The 16,962-nt window shown below is 41.7% G+C and overlaps 1 protein-coding gene and 1 long non-coding RNA gene across 4 annotated transcripts in view; one reads left to right on the top strand and one right to left on the bottom strand.

The window, feature by feature from the left end:
* GNPTAB (N-acetylglucosamine-1-phosphate transferase subunits alpha and beta) overlaps window positions 1–16,962 on the bottom strand; it is an 81,635-nt gene that overhangs the window by 1,457 nt on the left and 63,216 nt on the right. For all 3 annotated transcript variants that reach the window (XM_032645417.1, XM_032645419.1, XM_032645418.1), the window contains 7 exons: window positions 14,756–14,955; window positions 14,317–14,536; window positions 13,531–13,644; window positions 9,323–9,408; window positions 8,980–9,078; window positions 5,378–5,545; window positions 1,902–1,992 (listed from right to left, as the gene is read on the bottom strand). In XM_032645417.1, the coding sequence (XP_032501308.1) occupies window positions 1,902–1,992; window positions 5,378–5,545; window positions 8,980–9,078; window positions 9,323–9,408; window positions 13,531–13,644; window positions 14,317–14,536; window positions 14,756–14,955 (978 nt within the window). The remainder of the gene's footprint in view (window positions 1–1,901; window positions 1,993–5,377; window positions 5,546–8,979; window positions 9,079–9,322; window positions 9,409–13,530; window positions 13,645–14,316; window positions 14,537–14,755; window positions 14,956–16,962) is intronic.
* LOC116760495 lies at window positions 157–8,945 on the top strand. Its single transcript, XR_004351748.1, has 4 exons — window positions 157–326; window positions 810–1,477; window positions 2,267–2,578; window positions 8,596–8,945. It is a non-coding gene; the product is annotated as an uncharacterized LOC116760495 (long non-coding RNA).

The following is a 16,962-nucleotide window of genomic DNA, read 5'->3' as shown; positions in this document are numbered from 1 at the left end:
TTCTCCAGGTTGACAAACTTTAACTTTCTTTCTGAGGGTCTTATGACCTTAATCTTTTCCACAGTCCTATACATAAAAAACAGCAAACAAACATCATTCCTCCCCTCAAAACGAAACCAACCACTGATTTTGTTTGGCTTTGTAGGGTTAAAGTTACTCTGGTCCAAGTTTCATTTTTTTAAGACCTATAAAAACTACAGATTTTTACATAGCAATTACCACGTATATTTATTTTCACAGTGTCTGTTTGTCAAGTCTTTCTACTGAAGGAAATGGACTCTTCAGCCATTAAGATATTGTCTCTGGGTTTGAAAATGACTACATGCGTAAGTTGGAATTTTAATTTTTTTTTAAGAATTCTATCACCACTTTTTTTCCCTATACTTAGTGACCACAACAATAATCATTGGGCATTGCCTGTATTTTCAAGTTCATGAATGGGTTGAAATACAAAAGTTCATTTATAACTTAGCAGCTTAGAACTTAGATAAATACTTCTAATAGAAACAGTTTATCCATGATACATCTGAAATAGAAAACCTGACCACCTTTATAAGAAAGTTTCAATTTCTACTGCTCCATCTTGAGGTGAAAGCAGAACTTTGCCCAAGCATGGGACCACCCTGGTCTGGATGACGAGCTGGGATTCTGGGGCAGCGGAAGAGGCAGCCCTGGCTTGTGTGGGAGTGTGTAGGAGTTAAGGAATTCGATTCAGGCAGCTGAAGAGCAGGGTGTCGGGGAGGAGAGGGGATTTACTCTTCCCTTCCTCTCCCCCTCGCCCTGCCTCTCTGGTCCACAATTCTCTGCAGGTATAAATGACAGCAGAGAAAGACCCTCCTGTTCCTTCCATGGCCGCCAGCTGCTCCTTTCAGCCAGTGTCCCTCTCCTCCCCCATCGCAGGCCAGCACACAGCTGACTCACAGGTTCCTCGCTGGACCTCCGTTCTAAAAGCAGGTACAATCTGTTTAAGATTTTTTTTCTAAGATTTTTACTTGCCAGGAACGATGGCAACAAGACCAAGAGGAAGGTTTCTATTCCGTGGGAAGTGGATGAAGGTTAAATTGCCATCCTGCGCGCCTGTCAGACCTTTATTTCCTGAGTTTCCTTCCATCTGCAGCACGAAGCCCAGGGCTATTTATCCTAAAGCTCTCAGTTCTAGGGCCGCCGCCCCACGCCCGGCCTCCTCATTGTAAGTAAACTCAGTGTAAGCTTCCCATCCTGACAGCCAGAAAAGCTCCACTTGAGAGTCACCTGGAATGAGGCTGAGGCAGGTTTGCGTGCCCGGCACAAGTCGGTCAGCCCAGGCACCCATCCCTTCCTTCCAAATCCTTTCTTTTCAGAGCATCTCACACCTGCTGTGGCCTAATGAGGACTCTCTTATCCCTTTCTTTTGACCTCACAAATCTCCCTCTGACTTCTGGGAGGTGGCTGTGTGTGCGCCTGTGTGGGGATGAACTCCCAGCAGCTCAAAGGAAATGTAAGTGGGAGACCGGCCGTGTGCCCTAGCCAGGCACCGTCAGCAGAACAGGGGGAGGCCTGAAGATAAGACGCTGTGGCCACTAGTTTGGAAAGATTAACAGAAAATTAGTGTCAGATGCAGATTCGAGGTGGTTTTTTTGATTTAAAATAGTTTGACTTGCAGACTTCAGGCTAAAACTGAAAAGCTCTATTTATTGAGCTCCAGGTACAAAGAATACTGGTTATAGATTTAGACGATAAATGGGGGAAAAAAAGGCGATAATGACTGTTGCCTGAATATTATGAAATATTTAACATGAGTATAAGCCAACAGGAGAAACAAACATTTTCTTCTTATGAATTTATATCATTTTCTTAAAAAAATCAGATTAATGATACCAAGAAATACTGTTTGACATCCACATAAAATATATAACACTTACCTGTTCAGCAAAAAATGAGAATACAGTAAATATAATCAATGTTGCTAGCACACAATGAGTCCAAAACTTCAATTTGTCTCGATACACCCTCCTGTTCAGAGAGAAAAGAAGGAAAATATGTAGTTATGTGTAGGGTTTAACTATCATTACTTAGTAAAGCTACTAGTTTAGCAAAAACAATGTCTGGAGGCAATTCTGAAATGTTAACATAATTATACATTTCCCACCTGAGTTCAGATTTTCATTGTTATAGTAAATATTGGAATTAGTAAAAGTTACCCAGGCAGGGGAGGACTTCAAAAGAAAATTAGAATTTTTAACAAATTAAACAAAATCCCCTCTTCCATTCATTTGTATTTGCTCAGTCACCCAACCAACACCTCCTGTGGATACAGCAAGGTGACAAGGAGAAGTCCCTGCTCTAAAGTATCTGCAAACCTGGGGAGGCGCTGACGTGCAGACAACTAGCCATCACACACGTGGACAGAAATATCTGTTATCAAAAGCAGAGTCTTGTGGGAAAGCACCGCAGAGGTGGGGACACTCCATTTGAGCCTTGAAGTGGGGAAGGACAGCCTGTGGCTGAGAAAGGGGATGAGCGTCAGCAGCCGCTGCAAGCTGCGTCCTGCTCAACTGAGCCAAGTCTGCACGAGGGACACTCGGCCACGGAGAAGCAGGTAGGTGTAAACTACAGCTGTTCTGGAAAACCATGCAATAGCGTTTGGACATAATACTCTGTGGGAAGGGGGATGATATATAGCATGTGCGTGTGTGTGTGTCACAAACGGGGTGCAAATGGCGGCCGTGTGAAGGATGGATGTCAAAGCAGGTGGCCAGAGGCAGGCAATCCGGTCAGTCTGGGCAGAGAAAAGAATGAGGGCTGTACTAGGGCAGTGAGAATGGAAGGCATGAAGCAACAGAAGAGACATCCCTGAGGGTGGGATCAACTGGCCTAGGAGATAAATGGGAGTACAGCAGTTTCATCACTTGTAATTTGGAAATAATAATTTGTTATGAAGATTAAATAAATGCTTAACATAAGGCTTAGAAGATATGCTACGCTAACAACTGCCAGGTTTAGGCCTCTGTGCTGAGTTCCAGGCTTATTCACACCTGCCTGGTAGTGGGCATCTCTACTCTGAGTCACATATTCCAAACGGTACCCTGCCCCACACTGTTCTTCCTCCTGTGTTTCCTACGTTAAGAGGATCAAAAACCAGCTCAGTGAGTTCTAACGTCTACAGTATCATTCAGAATCTATGTGTAATTTGAAGAGCTAAGAAGCCACAGGCTGTGACACAGCTAATGAGTTGCCCCAGTGACCAGAGAACCCTGTAACAGGGGAGCTGAGCTCCCCTCAGCCAGCCATGCACTGAGCACCTACTATGCACCAGGGATGCAAGTGGACTCGGACAGGGAGAGCCAGTCTCTGCCCCGACGAGGGCTCACAGTCTACAAGGAGCGACAAGCACACCACATGGACTGCTCTAAGTGCAGAAGCTGCTCTTCCCGAGAAAGGGACAGGAAGAAAGCCACTGCAGGAAACCAGGGGAAGATGACGGAGACTCAGGAGTGCAGGATCACGAAAGGAAAGCGAAGGAAGACGTTTCTATCGGGTTGGCCAAAAAGCTCGTTCAGGTTTTCTTCCGTAATGTGGAAAAACCAGAAGGAACTTTTTGGCCAGCCCAACAGAAGCAGGGCAGCTGAGGAAGAGGAAGCCCCCGGATCAGCAACCTGATTCACCTCATCTGTACAACACAGAAATCAAAGCCCTCTCCAGCTACTCTTAGACCCACTCCTTTCTTATTCAGTGGGCCCTTGAAGGTGAATTTAGTCACAAACTGGATTTGTGGGGACTGACAGCTGGAACCGTCCAAAGATCTTTTTCCTCTGAGCTAAGGCAAAGTGAAAATGGTGAGAAGCCGTTCCTTGCCATTGCTAGAAGATAAGTTATTTAGTAACAACTTCTCCTTATGAAAATGAGAATATGTACATAGTAGCAATACACATGCTAATTGTCTCACTTACCCGACTGCAAGACACCAAAGAGCTCTAGCTGCCAAGGTCTGCTAATTTCCTCTCTCAAATCTCTGCCAATTGTATCTACTGCTTCTCTTTATTCCCTGGGCCATGTCCTTGGTTCACAGCTTGACCATCTGTTTCCAGGACAAGTGAAATGCTTACTGCTTGTCTCTCTGCCTCAAGTTCCCAGACAACACTGCCTTACTCCAGACGCCTTCCTCACCAGTCCACCCCGCAAGCACTGTTAGTTATCTTTCCAAATCGTGAGACAGACATCTAAAAAAGTCTCTCCTGGGAACCCCTATTCTCTAAAGCAAGATGTCTAACTAACTCAGATACAGCCCTTCACAATTTCTCCTTTCCCTCTCCACAGCACTGTCTTCTGGAAAAGTCCTTTTCATAATTCAAAACCAAGTCCAAATGTCACCGTCCTGTCATGGAACTAGCTGCTTCCTCCTCTGTACTCTGAGAGCACTGAAGCCTACCTAGTCACGTCCTCCGTGTCACGGCTGGTTCGCTGGCTTCTGGTGAAGGCCGGCGCAGTGTCCCTTCCGTCTTGCACAGGCAATACCACACCTAACTGGCCTCACTTTACTGCACGGCACAGCCCTGTGTCAAGCAAGTCTGTCGGCACCATTTTCCCAACAGCATTTGCTCACTTCGTATTTCTGTATCACATCTTGGTAATTCTTGCAATATTTCAAAGTGCTTCATTATTATGTTTGTCACGGTGATCTACGATCAATGACCTTTGATATTCCTACAACTTGCTGAAGGCTCAGATGATGGTTAGCATTTTTAGCAAATATTTTTAAATTAAGGAATGTACTTTTTTTTAGATATAATGCTATTGCACATTTAATAGACTATGACGCAGTCTGAACATAACTTTTATGCGAACTGGGGACGGCAGTGGTCTGGAACCGAACCCGCAGTATCTCCGAGGCTTTGCCCCTGTTCCTAGTGCCTGGTGTGGCGGGCAGGCAAGGGGTCAAAAATTTCCCTAAAAAATTTCCCTAAATTGAAAGCTAAAATGATCTTTCTAATGAAGTGCTGGTAGTAAAAAAGAAGGAAACATTCTAAAGCAGCTTTGGAATACAGTGGAACGAACGTGCGGAGGGTCAGGAATCGGGCTGGACTTGCCACTTGTCAGCTACTCCACCTTGAGCAAATCCCTCACTTCTGTTACTGTGCTCTCACCTGTAACGTGGCAACAAGAGTAGCACCTTTCATTGTAAAGAGTCAATATACTGCCCAGCAGGTACTCAAGAAACAGGGCAGCCACTCTGATGGCAGTCATGACGAATAAGGCTCAGAAAGTGTGCTCAGCCAGTGAGCTCAATAAAAACTATACGTGTATTTTACAAAGAAAGCAAATAACACAGTAAAGAAATTTCATCACTCTAAAAAAAGAAAAATACACATATGCACGTATATGAAACAGGAAAACTTACCATTCCTGCAGCTCATGCATATGAAGGAAACGGTTTCGATACTCCCTTGGCAGCTCAAACTGGGATGGGATGGGGAACACGGATTCGTAGAAGTCCCTGAGAACAGCCTTCACTGTCTGGGCATCTTTATGATTGTGGTCAATGTTGTCATTCAGGCAAACAAACTTCCTGGAAACGAGAGAGACCCAGGGTTATGACTGGTTATCATAAGGATGATCCTTACCTAACAAAAGAAGTGTGGATTCCAAATATATTTTAAATGGACTTATGTCCCAAGCTGTTGCATTTACTGATATGATTCTCTAGGGGAATAATGTTCTGTAAAATTTTTCTTTAGATATTCCTCTCCTGTAAAACAAAAAGAACTAGGGATGATAATTTTGAATGTGCCTTCTAGCTATGGGAGTAAATTATTTTAATTTCTATTTGGCATGTCCCTGACTGAAGCATTCTGTTAGCATCCAGGGAAAAACTACTAAATGCCTACAACTGAGTTCTCTGAACTGATACAGTTACATTACTAAGAACAGTCCTGTAGATCACTGCGATAGAGACGGTTCCTTATAGCTATAGATTTTATGAGATTGATGACGACTTCTTAACATGTCTCCAACCAGGCTGTAAGAGGCTAGAGTTCCAGCAAAAAGTAGGTTACAGTGGTGCTTCCCTACTTGTTTCAGGTTCCCTTCCCGACAAAAGTCACTAAACTGAGGGCCCATTAAAACAGTAGGTAGGGATAACACCACTTTTGAAGTACATTTAATTTTAATTTTTTTTTTTTTTTTTAATTTTATCAAGTCTAATAAAGCCCTCAGATCCTACTACCAACTTACAGGAAATACAGAGGACAGAGGAACACGTTAAACAACTGGGAGGCAATCAGAAACGTCCAAAGTTCAGGAAATCTACAGAATATATAATCTGATTTCTTCATATACACATGCAAACATTTATATGGTTAAAAAAAGAGATGGGAAACGTATGGACTTAATTGCAATGAATTAACTTGATACCATTTCAAACCAACAAAGTTAAAAAACAAATGCTTATAAAAGACAACAGAGGAGAAAAGTCTCTGCTTATTGAAGATGAGTGATGAGTAAGTGAAAGTTCATTATCCTATCTCTTCTCTAAAGTTGGGGAAGTTTAAATTAAAGGATATTAAAGAGTTATGTCAACCAAATACAATGCATGAGGCTTGACTGTTTCCTAGATTAAAAACAAACAACAGCTGTAAAGGGCATCTAGATGCAACTGGTGAAGTCTGAATATAGACCATCTATTAGATGGTATTATTTTAGTCAGTGTTAAGGTTCTTGGATATGTGTTAGTGGTCCTGTGGTATAAAGGAGAATGACTCTGTTTAGAAGATGTGCTAAACACTACTGAGCCTGTGCTCTACAGCCCGTGCTCCGCAACAAGAGAAGCCACCGCAATGAGAAGCCCGCGCACCGCAACGAAGAGTAGCCGCCGCTTGCCACAACTACAGAAAGCCCACGCCCAGCAACGAAGACCCAATGCAGCCAAAAAAAGAAGACACGCTAAAATAATGAGGGGTAAAGGGTCTGGATGTTTGCAACTAATTTTCAAATGGTTTAGCAAACAAAACAAAAACCAAACCTATGTGTTTTTGTGTTCATACAGAGAGATAAAGAGAGAGAGCAGACAGACATGAAAAATGCTGAAAATTTAAAAGTCTGAGCTAAGGGTTTATTGTAATATTTTTTTCAGTTTTTCTGTATCTTCAAAATTTTTCAATAAGTTGGGAAAAGTTAAAGAAGAAAGTATATGTATGAGACAAAGAGTATGTGTAGACACAGGGTAACTAACTGAAGCAGACCTTGCTGGGTGCCCAGCAAACACTCCCTCTCCTTCCTATGAGAACTTGCATTTTGCTCCGTATTTCTCCCCCATGAGCTGACTCAAAAGGTAGGCAACCGCACCCCAACCCAGAGTCAGCTTCTGACTAGCCTAAGTGAATCCCTCCCCTTCACGGTGACTGGTATAGAAATGGGGGAGGGAACAACACACAACACACAGGAAGGGACAGTCCCCTATAGCCTCAGAACTTGGCTATGTCTGCAGGGACATTGGAGCTGCTGCAGCTGCCCTATGCTCCAGCCTGAGGATGAAGCCAACACAGGCAGGAAGGGAGAAGGGCAGCAGAGCCCGGATACTGCCTATCCTAGATTCCCTGTTAATGCGATAAACCTGTTCTTAAAGTGTAAGTCAGTCAGAAGGCTGGTTTTCCACTCCTGACTTAAAAATAACAGAACAAGAGTTAAAAATGATAAAATCTGTTCAGGGTTACAGGACGTATCTGGGCCTGGCAGACACTGCTCAAAAAGCCTGTCTTGCCTTGGGTCTTTTCAGCAAAACCCTATCGCTTTAAGTATCATGAAGATGTCTGTGAATCCTCTCGCCCAACAACTTTCAAACTGGCACAAGACGTAAAAGTATAGGGTACAACTAAAAGCTCTAAATTCTCCATTGGTCTCACTATAGATCACCAAGGACTGAGCAAGCACGTCGATAGAATGGGGGAAGCAAAAAGCAAGTACTGAAATTGGCTCTTAAGGTTGTTTTTGTTTTTTTATATTTGAGCAGGGCATTCCAAGAAGGGAACAGCATGTACAAAAAGAGCTGCAAGCTGGCTGGCTGGTTCTTAATTATTATGGCTTATTGTTTGCTTAGCTTGTGGGAAATATTATTTTGTAGGAAATATTTTATGAATATACTACATAAGTATTAAAAATATTTTCATTTTTCTTAAAATTCCATATTCCCCCCTGCCCAAAAATCAAGAATGGAATTTTAAGAAAAAATGCCATGGCCCAAAAATCAAGAATGGAATTTTAAGAAAAAATGCCATGGCTTTAAAATGCCCGGAAATTTTACACCTCTGATCATGTATAATTAAGATCATAATTTAAAAGAGATAAAACTGAAAACTTCCAAAAGCATTTGAAAAACTCAGATGAAAATATTCAATTTCATAAGCCAGAGAAACTACTGAAACACCTATTTCCCACTAAAGTTCAAAACTCATATCGAACTAGGGCAACTGTTAGGGGGCCAGGCTGGAAATTTTCAAGGTTTATGTAAACCTGAACATTGAATTTATCCCCAAAGAATGACTGCAGTTTACTGGATTTTCACATTTATGGTAGCATTCCTTTTTCCTCAGAAGCTAATTTGAACTTTACTTTGAATTGCAGGTCTAACCACCAAAACAACTTCTCTGGTAGCACCTTTTTAGAAATGCTCTGAGAGTGCTAGCCGTCTGGCCTCACCTCCCCGATGATGCTGTCCGCCCCTCAGCCCAGCCCTCAGCCTCACTGAACAGTCCTGTCACTGGACTCTGAGATGTCCGTGCTAGTCCCTGTGCGCGCGGGGCCCGATCTCAACTCACAACTCCCATCCCTCGGTTCAAACACTACCTCTACCGTTAGACATTTCCGTCTGCTCCAAACAGAAATAAGCCACTCCCGTCTCTCCAGTCCTACTGCTTTTTTTCCTCCATACTTTCTATTCAATTGCACTGTGAACCTAACATGTTCTAAATTAAAAACAACGACAACAAACAACAACAAAAACAGTACCTGGGGTTTTTTCTTATATCATCCAACTGGCCAACCACATGAGAAACATTGGTACGAATCATCTTAAAAGCAATTTCTTCTTCTCCCATGATTTCAAATCTAATATCAAAACATATTTAAAGAGTTTAAATATTTATGTGGATATGTAAAATAAAATTTCAATAAGAAAAGCATTTTATAAAACTTTAAAAAAATCATCCTTGGAATGACTTAATTTTTCCATATTACTAAAAATCTCACATAAATTTCAAAGAATGCTTAATAGATAAACTATGGTAAAATTATGAAAATACCACTCATAATTATCCTTAAATTAAACAGAGAAAATGTATGTAGTACTTACCTATATTTGTTTTTGTCCTTATACGCTTTGTGGATTCTATCAGTTACTGGTTTACAGTTGGTTACTAGACTTTTAGTGACTGGTGGCTGCGAGAAAATACAGAAATTACATCAGGGCAAAGACTAGCGTGAGGCCACTGAAGCATTCATCTCAGGTGCAAAATTTAAGGGGGCACAGAAAGACTCAGTAATTAAGATGACTAGTTTTCTTTTTTTTTTTTTTTTTTTTTTTTTTTTGCGGTACGCAGGCCTCTCACTGTTGTGGCCTCTCCCGTTGCAGAGCACAGGCTCTGGACGCGCAGGCCCAGCGGCCATGGCTCACAGACCCAGCCGCTCCGCGGCATGTGGGATCTTCCCGGACCGGGGCACGAACCCGTGTCCCCTGCATCGGCAGGCGGACTCCCAACCACTTCGCCACCCAAGATGCCCAAGATGACTATTTTAATGTAATATTCTTAAAAATCAAATTGGCATACTATGGCCCGCATGCTATTGCCTGTTATTGTGAATAAAGTTTTATTTTAATCACACATTACTACACACTATCTGTTAAAAGTCTTATAAGTGATTGCTATAATTTTTTCAAAATGAAAATAAATTTCGAAGATAAACTGTAATGAAGTGGTCTATATGATACTCATAAGCTAAGCTGTCATTCTTATAGTCTAATTAGAAAATACTTTATCCTGTGTGTAATCACAGTTAATTACAGTAATGAAGCCAACACCTTGGCTAAGAGTTTACTCGAGTAATGTTAACTAATGCCGTCTGTATAATTAGTACTTATGCTCTAAACAGCTTTATTTGCATAAGCCTCAAGACTAACTTATAACCATTAGCAAAGAAGCCCCTACTTACTTAATCCTTAGCATTCAAAGGATATTTGCTGATTCTAAACCTCATGCCAGATATTTGGTAAAACTGTAAAATACTCTAATAGATGAATATGTGTGCATTTCTTTAAAAAAAGCCCTAAAATCCCTCAAGAACCTTTCATCATGCCTGTAAAAGGGAAAGATGAATAACTGTTTTCTACACATAGATCATCTTCCTTAGAAAAGAACACTCTTCTCTAAGTTCTATACAAGTGCAAGGGGTTGGTAATTGTAAAATCTTACTAGGAAACCAAAGTTTATAGAGAAGGAAAGACAGACAAGTGACAGGACGGATGTGGAGATACAGATGGTGAAAGACAAGTCTGGAGCGAGCACAGAAACAGGCTGAGCCACTCGCAAAGCTCCCCGGACCTGGGGTGACGTCAGTAGCCTCCAAGGCAACCTGTCAGTATGATCACAGTGTGGTCCCGAAGAGAGTAAAGACCAGAGAGGCCTGGTCCAGGGTAGAGGCTGAGCGGAGATGGTTTAGGAGCCCAGCACACTTTCTCCTTTCTTCCTCCTCTGTCCAGTGCTCTGGGTTTGCCCACCAAGAAGATACCAGAAAAGACAAGTCAGGGCAGCCTGGAACCCTCAGCTCACTGTTCCCCTCCTGGAGAAAGGGTGTACCCAGATCTCTGATAACTGGTAGAACTTTATTTTGACAAATACATTAAAAAAATGTTTAAACCAGGACACTGACCTCTGGATGATTTAGAGTTGATTATATTAGCTTTGTTGGGGTAACTCCAAATTGGGGGAAAACAGAAAAGAGCTTTATCATTGTTTGAAAAGTCCTAAAACTGAGAATGTCTTTTAGCCTATGCAATCTACTTTTTTTTTCACTTTGATTCTATTCTCTCTGGAGGCAGGGAACACACCTACAGTGATTACAAATGTGCCTTTTTCATCATTAAGAACACACTTGTAAAGAACTACTAACATCTCTGTGTAACAGTCTGGGTCTGACAAAGCATTTTTACTGGATTGTGCCAAAGACCCAGAAGAAGCTGCTGCAGCTCACAGACAAGCTGCCATTGTCCTATCAGCCTGACTGCGGATCAGCTCCACGCGAGGCCTCCCGAGAACCCACAACCCAGAACTCGTCTCCACCTGCTGATTCATGCCTGCTTACCCCACTAGAGGAAAATCCCTTAGGGCTGACACCAGGTCTTATACCTCTACCTCAGTTTTGTAGATTTCATAGTTTTAAGTTTTAGAATATTTAGAGAACTGGCTTTAAGTGACACATTTGTATACAAACCCATGTCATATGCTAAACTAACAAACACATGATCAGCAATACTTACAGTTTGTCTACGGGTTCCTAAAGCTGCTGGGCTGCCCCTCACACTGTCTCCTCATGAGGGAGCTTCCCAGGACCCTCCGAGAACACAAGTGAGAAATACCATCCCTGCCGTGTGCAATGAATGCCAAACAAATGACTGCCTTCTTTCAGGAATCAGATTTTTAACTGATTCATTACTCTTCTCTACATTCATTTACAAACATCTGCAGTTAATTATAGGGCTTGAACATTTGCAAGATGGTCAGTTTTTTAAAAATACACGTTATTATGCTTATGAAAGTGTAGTCTATTCATTATAGAAAATATGGAAAATACTAGTGTGAAAAAACGATATTAAGAACTACCTATGGGGCTTCCCATGGTGACTCAGTGGTTAAGAATCCGCCTGCTAATGCAGGGGACATGGGTTCAAGCCCTGGTCCAGGAAGATCCCACGTGCCACAGAGCAACTAAGCCCCTGCGCCACAACTACTGAACCCAAGTGCCACAACTACTGAGCCCAAGTGGCATAACTACTGAAGCCCACGCACCTAGAGGCCATGCTCTGCAACAAGAGAAGCTACCCAATGAGAAGCCTGCGCACCGCAACAAAGAGTAGCCCCTGCTGGCTGCAACTAGAGAAAAGCCCACGTGCAGCAACAAAGACCCAAATGCAGCCAAAAATAAAAATAAATTTATATTAAAACTACCTATGTTATTAAAAAAAAAAAGCCAGACACAAGACTGCACACTGCATGATCTAAAAAAAAAAATATATACACACACACACACACACACACACACACACAAATGGACTATTACTCAGCCATAAAAAGGAAATGAAATTGAGTTATCTATAGTGAGGTGGATGGACACAGTGTTTCATACAGAGTAAAGTCAGAAAGAGAAAAACAAATATCATATGCTAACCCACAGATATGGAATCTAAAAAAAAAAAGGTCTGAAGAACCTAGGGGCAGGACAGGAATAAAGACGCAGACGTAGAGAATGGACTTGAGGACACGGGGAGGGGAAAGGTAAGCTGGGATGAAGTGAGAGAATGGCATGGACATATATACACTACCAAATGTAAAACAGATAGCTAGTGGGAAGCAGCTGCATAGCACAGGGAGATCAGCTCGGTGCTCTGTGACCACCTAGAGGGATAGGTTACGGAGGGTGGGAAGGAGATGCAAGAGGGAGGGGATATGGGGATATATGTATATGTATAGCTGATTCACTTTGTGATAAAGCAGAAACTAACACACCATTGTAAAGCAATTATGCTCCAATAAAGATGTTAAAAAAAAGAAAAAACTACCTATAATTTAACCTACTGTCATTTCATTAATTTTGGGAATATGTGGAAGGTATCAGGAGTTTTCCATAGTTCAAACTGTATTCTGTATATGGCAGTACCCATTTTCTCCCCACCTAATTTTATTTTATAAACATTCTTCCATATATATCAGTAAAAATTAACTGTAAGCATCACATAATGGCTGTATTATATCCTTGGTCCATCAATTCTAAATGCACTTTTTTTTTTCCACATTATCATTTCTCTGAAGCTGGGATGCATCTTACAGATATCAACAGTCTTCCAAGCATTTCAGCCAAATGCTACTCCGATACACTTGTGTATAGATCATCCACTGCCCCTAGTGGTAAGATCCAGAAAGTGCCAGCATCAAAGCAACTGAGCTTTGATGAAAGATGGGATTCCATTTGATGTTTAACCTCAGGATCGTTCTCCCAAGCCAGTGAGTATACTCTGGCGCTATCTTCCGCTATCCTTAGTGAATGGGATGTCTGCTTATAGAATATAAGCAAGTAATCTCAGTATTAGCTTAACATCCATTAGGGAGGAAAAAAAGATATTCCAAAGAAAAATATGAATGATTCTGGATTATCTGGGCTACTGATTTCCACCAAAGACCTATAAACAGAGCCTGCTTCTAGTTTTTCAAGTGCTCTACAGAAATGATGTAACTAACACCCGATAAGGATATACTTTCTACTTTACATAAAAGAACCCATGGCACTCACCAGATTGGGATCATAGTACGCTTCTTGAGTTGGTGGGATGTTGTTTAGCTGAGTGATGTTAGCGGGAAGCATTTTCGAACAATTTATTAACACGTGTTCCAGACCTGTTAAGTCCTAACAAAGCAAAAATAAAAGGATAAACCTATATACAAGTAACAACTGTGGTTTTAAAAACAAAAATGTTAAAGTCACCAAAATTTAAGCGTTATCGTCAAAGAGGGTTTGACTATATGATTCTTAAAGACACCCTAAAAAGAGCAGAATGAAACAATACAAATAACTCATGTTTGTCTCAAAGTAGAACATACAGGCCTGCAAGGCACAGTTTTACACAAGGTGGTCCACGGGATCACCAGATGGGTGTCCTGCAGCTGGATTCATCTTGGAGCTCTCCATTAGTGAGTGTCCTACTCCTGGGACTGAAGGATGCCACGACAGAAGGGGCTCTGCAACACCGTGGGCCTGGCTAAGATCTCCACTCGGCCACACCTGAAGGCCCTGAATGAGCTTGACACGAGAATCTTATCTGTAGGTATGGTCTGCCTCGTCTCCAGACAGTACAATTACAATCCCTACTGAAAGCCTAAAAAAAGTAATCTTATAAAATATGAACTTCAAATTTGATTTTAATCCTGGCATTTAAAATGGACTAGTTGTGAACCCCCTCATTAAATATGAAGAATTACTTGTACTTGCATTCCACTGAAGTATGTAGGGGAAAGAGAGAAAGTATCAAAAGTTTCATTCAAAATGTCATTAAGTTTAGGGGGAAAAAAATGACAATACCTGCAAACTTAAAGGCAGGTCGTGAATTCTGGTAGCCAGCGTGCGGATTTCTCTGTCAGATAAGACACCAGATTGGTCTGTGTCAACTTCATCAAAAACCTGAGATATGTTCAGTGGCTGAACTGCACTCATGAGATAATAAAAATAAGAGAAGGCAAACTGCATGTCCTCAGAGTGGCGCACTTTGTGAAATGACGTCTTGTCAAATTCTTCAGGGAACCTGTCCAAATGTAGCATACCATAAGATCTGGATATTTAAAATATATACAGTACCTAACACTTGTGGAGTCAGAATCTTCCTTCCCACTTATATAGATAATACCTTCGACATACTAGTCATCAAGTGTTGAAGCCATAAACGCAGCATAGCAAGGATGTAAACTTCAAGCAGCCTTGGCTCTGTACACACACAGACAACTCAAACACAAGCAAGACTTACATGTCTTGCAGTTCTTGCATAACTATTCGGTCGATCATGTGAGGCATGTGTGCAGGGACTTTCCGAGACGTGAATCCAAACTTGCTATTTAGAATTTTGTTTACATATCGGAGGGAATCTGCGAACGTATCTTTTAGTTGCCTCCCTGTGTGTTTGCTCTCAGTAAAGTATGCCAGTTGTGTCTTCAGTGACTCTTCTTCCTGAAAAGAGAATTTCACACAACACAGCACTGTGTTTAGTGCACAGGTGCCCTGTGCTAACAAGAGACAGAGGTACTACTTTATGTCACGTGGTAGTAACTAGTCACTAACTGTCCTGAGGGGCAAATGAAACGAGCACTAACAGGTCTCCTCAAGCATCCTAACATCAGGACAAAACTGGATTTCAGTGAAAGTATCGCCAACATCGGCTTGAGAACGACAGCTGTGGGGTGGAGGTCTGCTTTTAGGGTACTCTTTAAGGACTAGTCATTGATCATGAGATTTCATAGCCAATTTCAATGCAATATTTAATTGATTTACAATAAATTTGATAGTGCTTTCAGTATCAAGTTATTTCTACTGGTGACATCAAAGCAGCAAGTCCCTTGAGTTCTGAACACAAAGACTAGAATACAAAATTTGTTTCACCATATAGTAGTGTTAATATTATGAAATGTAAAGAACCCTATCAAAACCAGTAAGAGGCGAAACTGAATGGGCAAAGAATATTGGCAAAGAACCTGGACACACTTTACAGAAGATGAAATATTTTTGCTTCTCAAACTGATGAAAATATAGATGCTATTAACTGCTGTTGGTTAGTCCTGTGGAGAAACAAGCACGCTTGCATACTGTTTGTGGAAGGAGGAAGGGGTGCAATATTTAAGAAAGACAGTTAAATTTTATACGCAATAGACCCTTTAACCTAGCAATTCTACCTACAGAAATAAAACTTCCTCAAGAGTAAGATATATGTACGAGAATATTTATTGCAACATTAGGTATTTGTACTTGCAAAAACACTGAACACAACTTACAGCTGTTAAAAAAAAAACAATGGCAATCTGCCCACATACTACCACATCAAAGGCAACTGCAGAGCAATATATATAACTTCACTGCTGCGAAACAAACTATATAGTATGTCTGCATATCTATAGAAAAATACTGGAAGAATACCCACCAAACTACATATTCATAGTGACTGTCTCAAGTAAGGAGATTAAGGAAGGGAGGAGAAAGATCTTTCCCTTTTTTTTTTTTTCTGCTTTTTTTGTCTTTTGCATTGCTTGCGATTTTTACCATTAGCCTATAGTGCTTTTGCAACTTAAAAAGCAGGGAGCGGGGGAGAATGAGGAAATCAATGTAGGCAAGAACTCTGCAGCCCCTTGCTTAACAATTAGTAAATGCTACCATGGCAGGGACAAGATACTTCCTGAAGACCATGAGAGGAATGAGACAACGCCCCTCTTCATCACTTTCCCCCAGCCTAACATCCACTCACGTTTGTGCTTCGGTCACAATCCAGCCCCACCCTTCCAAGGTCAGCTCACAGGGCATGTCCTCCTGTATGCCTCCCCCAACACCTCCAGGCAGAGTTTAGGAATCTTCCCTTCGGACTCCTCGTCCATACTTCAACGGACACTTATCACACTGCCACAATTATTTGCCCACAAATCTGTCCTCCCAGCTTGCTCTTTGAGTCTCCAAGAGCAGCAACTGTTCTCACCATCTTGCACTCCCCGGCAGTCAGCACAGTGACGGTGCTTGTGAGATGTACAAAGGACCCCAGGGCACCGTGGAGGCCGTGGTACAGGAGGGAGAGCGCTGGGCTCACCCTCACCCGCTGTTGTGATGTCAGGAAAGCTAACGAATTTATCTGCCTCTCGGGTTTTTCATTAGTAAAGTTTGAAAAACATGAGATCTGACTGCACGAGGTATTCAAAAGCGTTTTCTGATATCACAACATGCCAAGTAAAGATACCATCCCTGTTCTACTATGGACTCAGGGTATGCCCCTGGCTAAATCCCTTGCTCATTCACATGAAGGCTGCTTCCTAAACTGCAAAATGGGGACAATGATAGCAGACCCTTACAAGGTAGTTTTATTGTTAGAATTATTGGGACAATTAAATGAAACCACATAAGAAAAGTACTGAGTCCAGTGGCGGGCACAGGGAAGTACTGAATGAATGGTAGCTATTATTATATCACTACCACTTACAA

The sequence above is a fragment of the Phocoena sinus genome, chromosome 10, assembly GCF_008692025.1.
Source record: "Phocoena sinus isolate mPhoSin1 chromosome 10, mPhoSin1.pri, whole genome shotgun sequence".
NCBI classification, from domain to species: Eukaryota; Metazoa; Chordata; class Mammalia; order Artiodactyla; family Phocoenidae; genus Phocoena; species Phocoena sinus.
The sequence above is the reverse complement of the archived record's forward strand: the minus strand, read 5'-3'. Positions and strand labels throughout refer to the sequence as shown.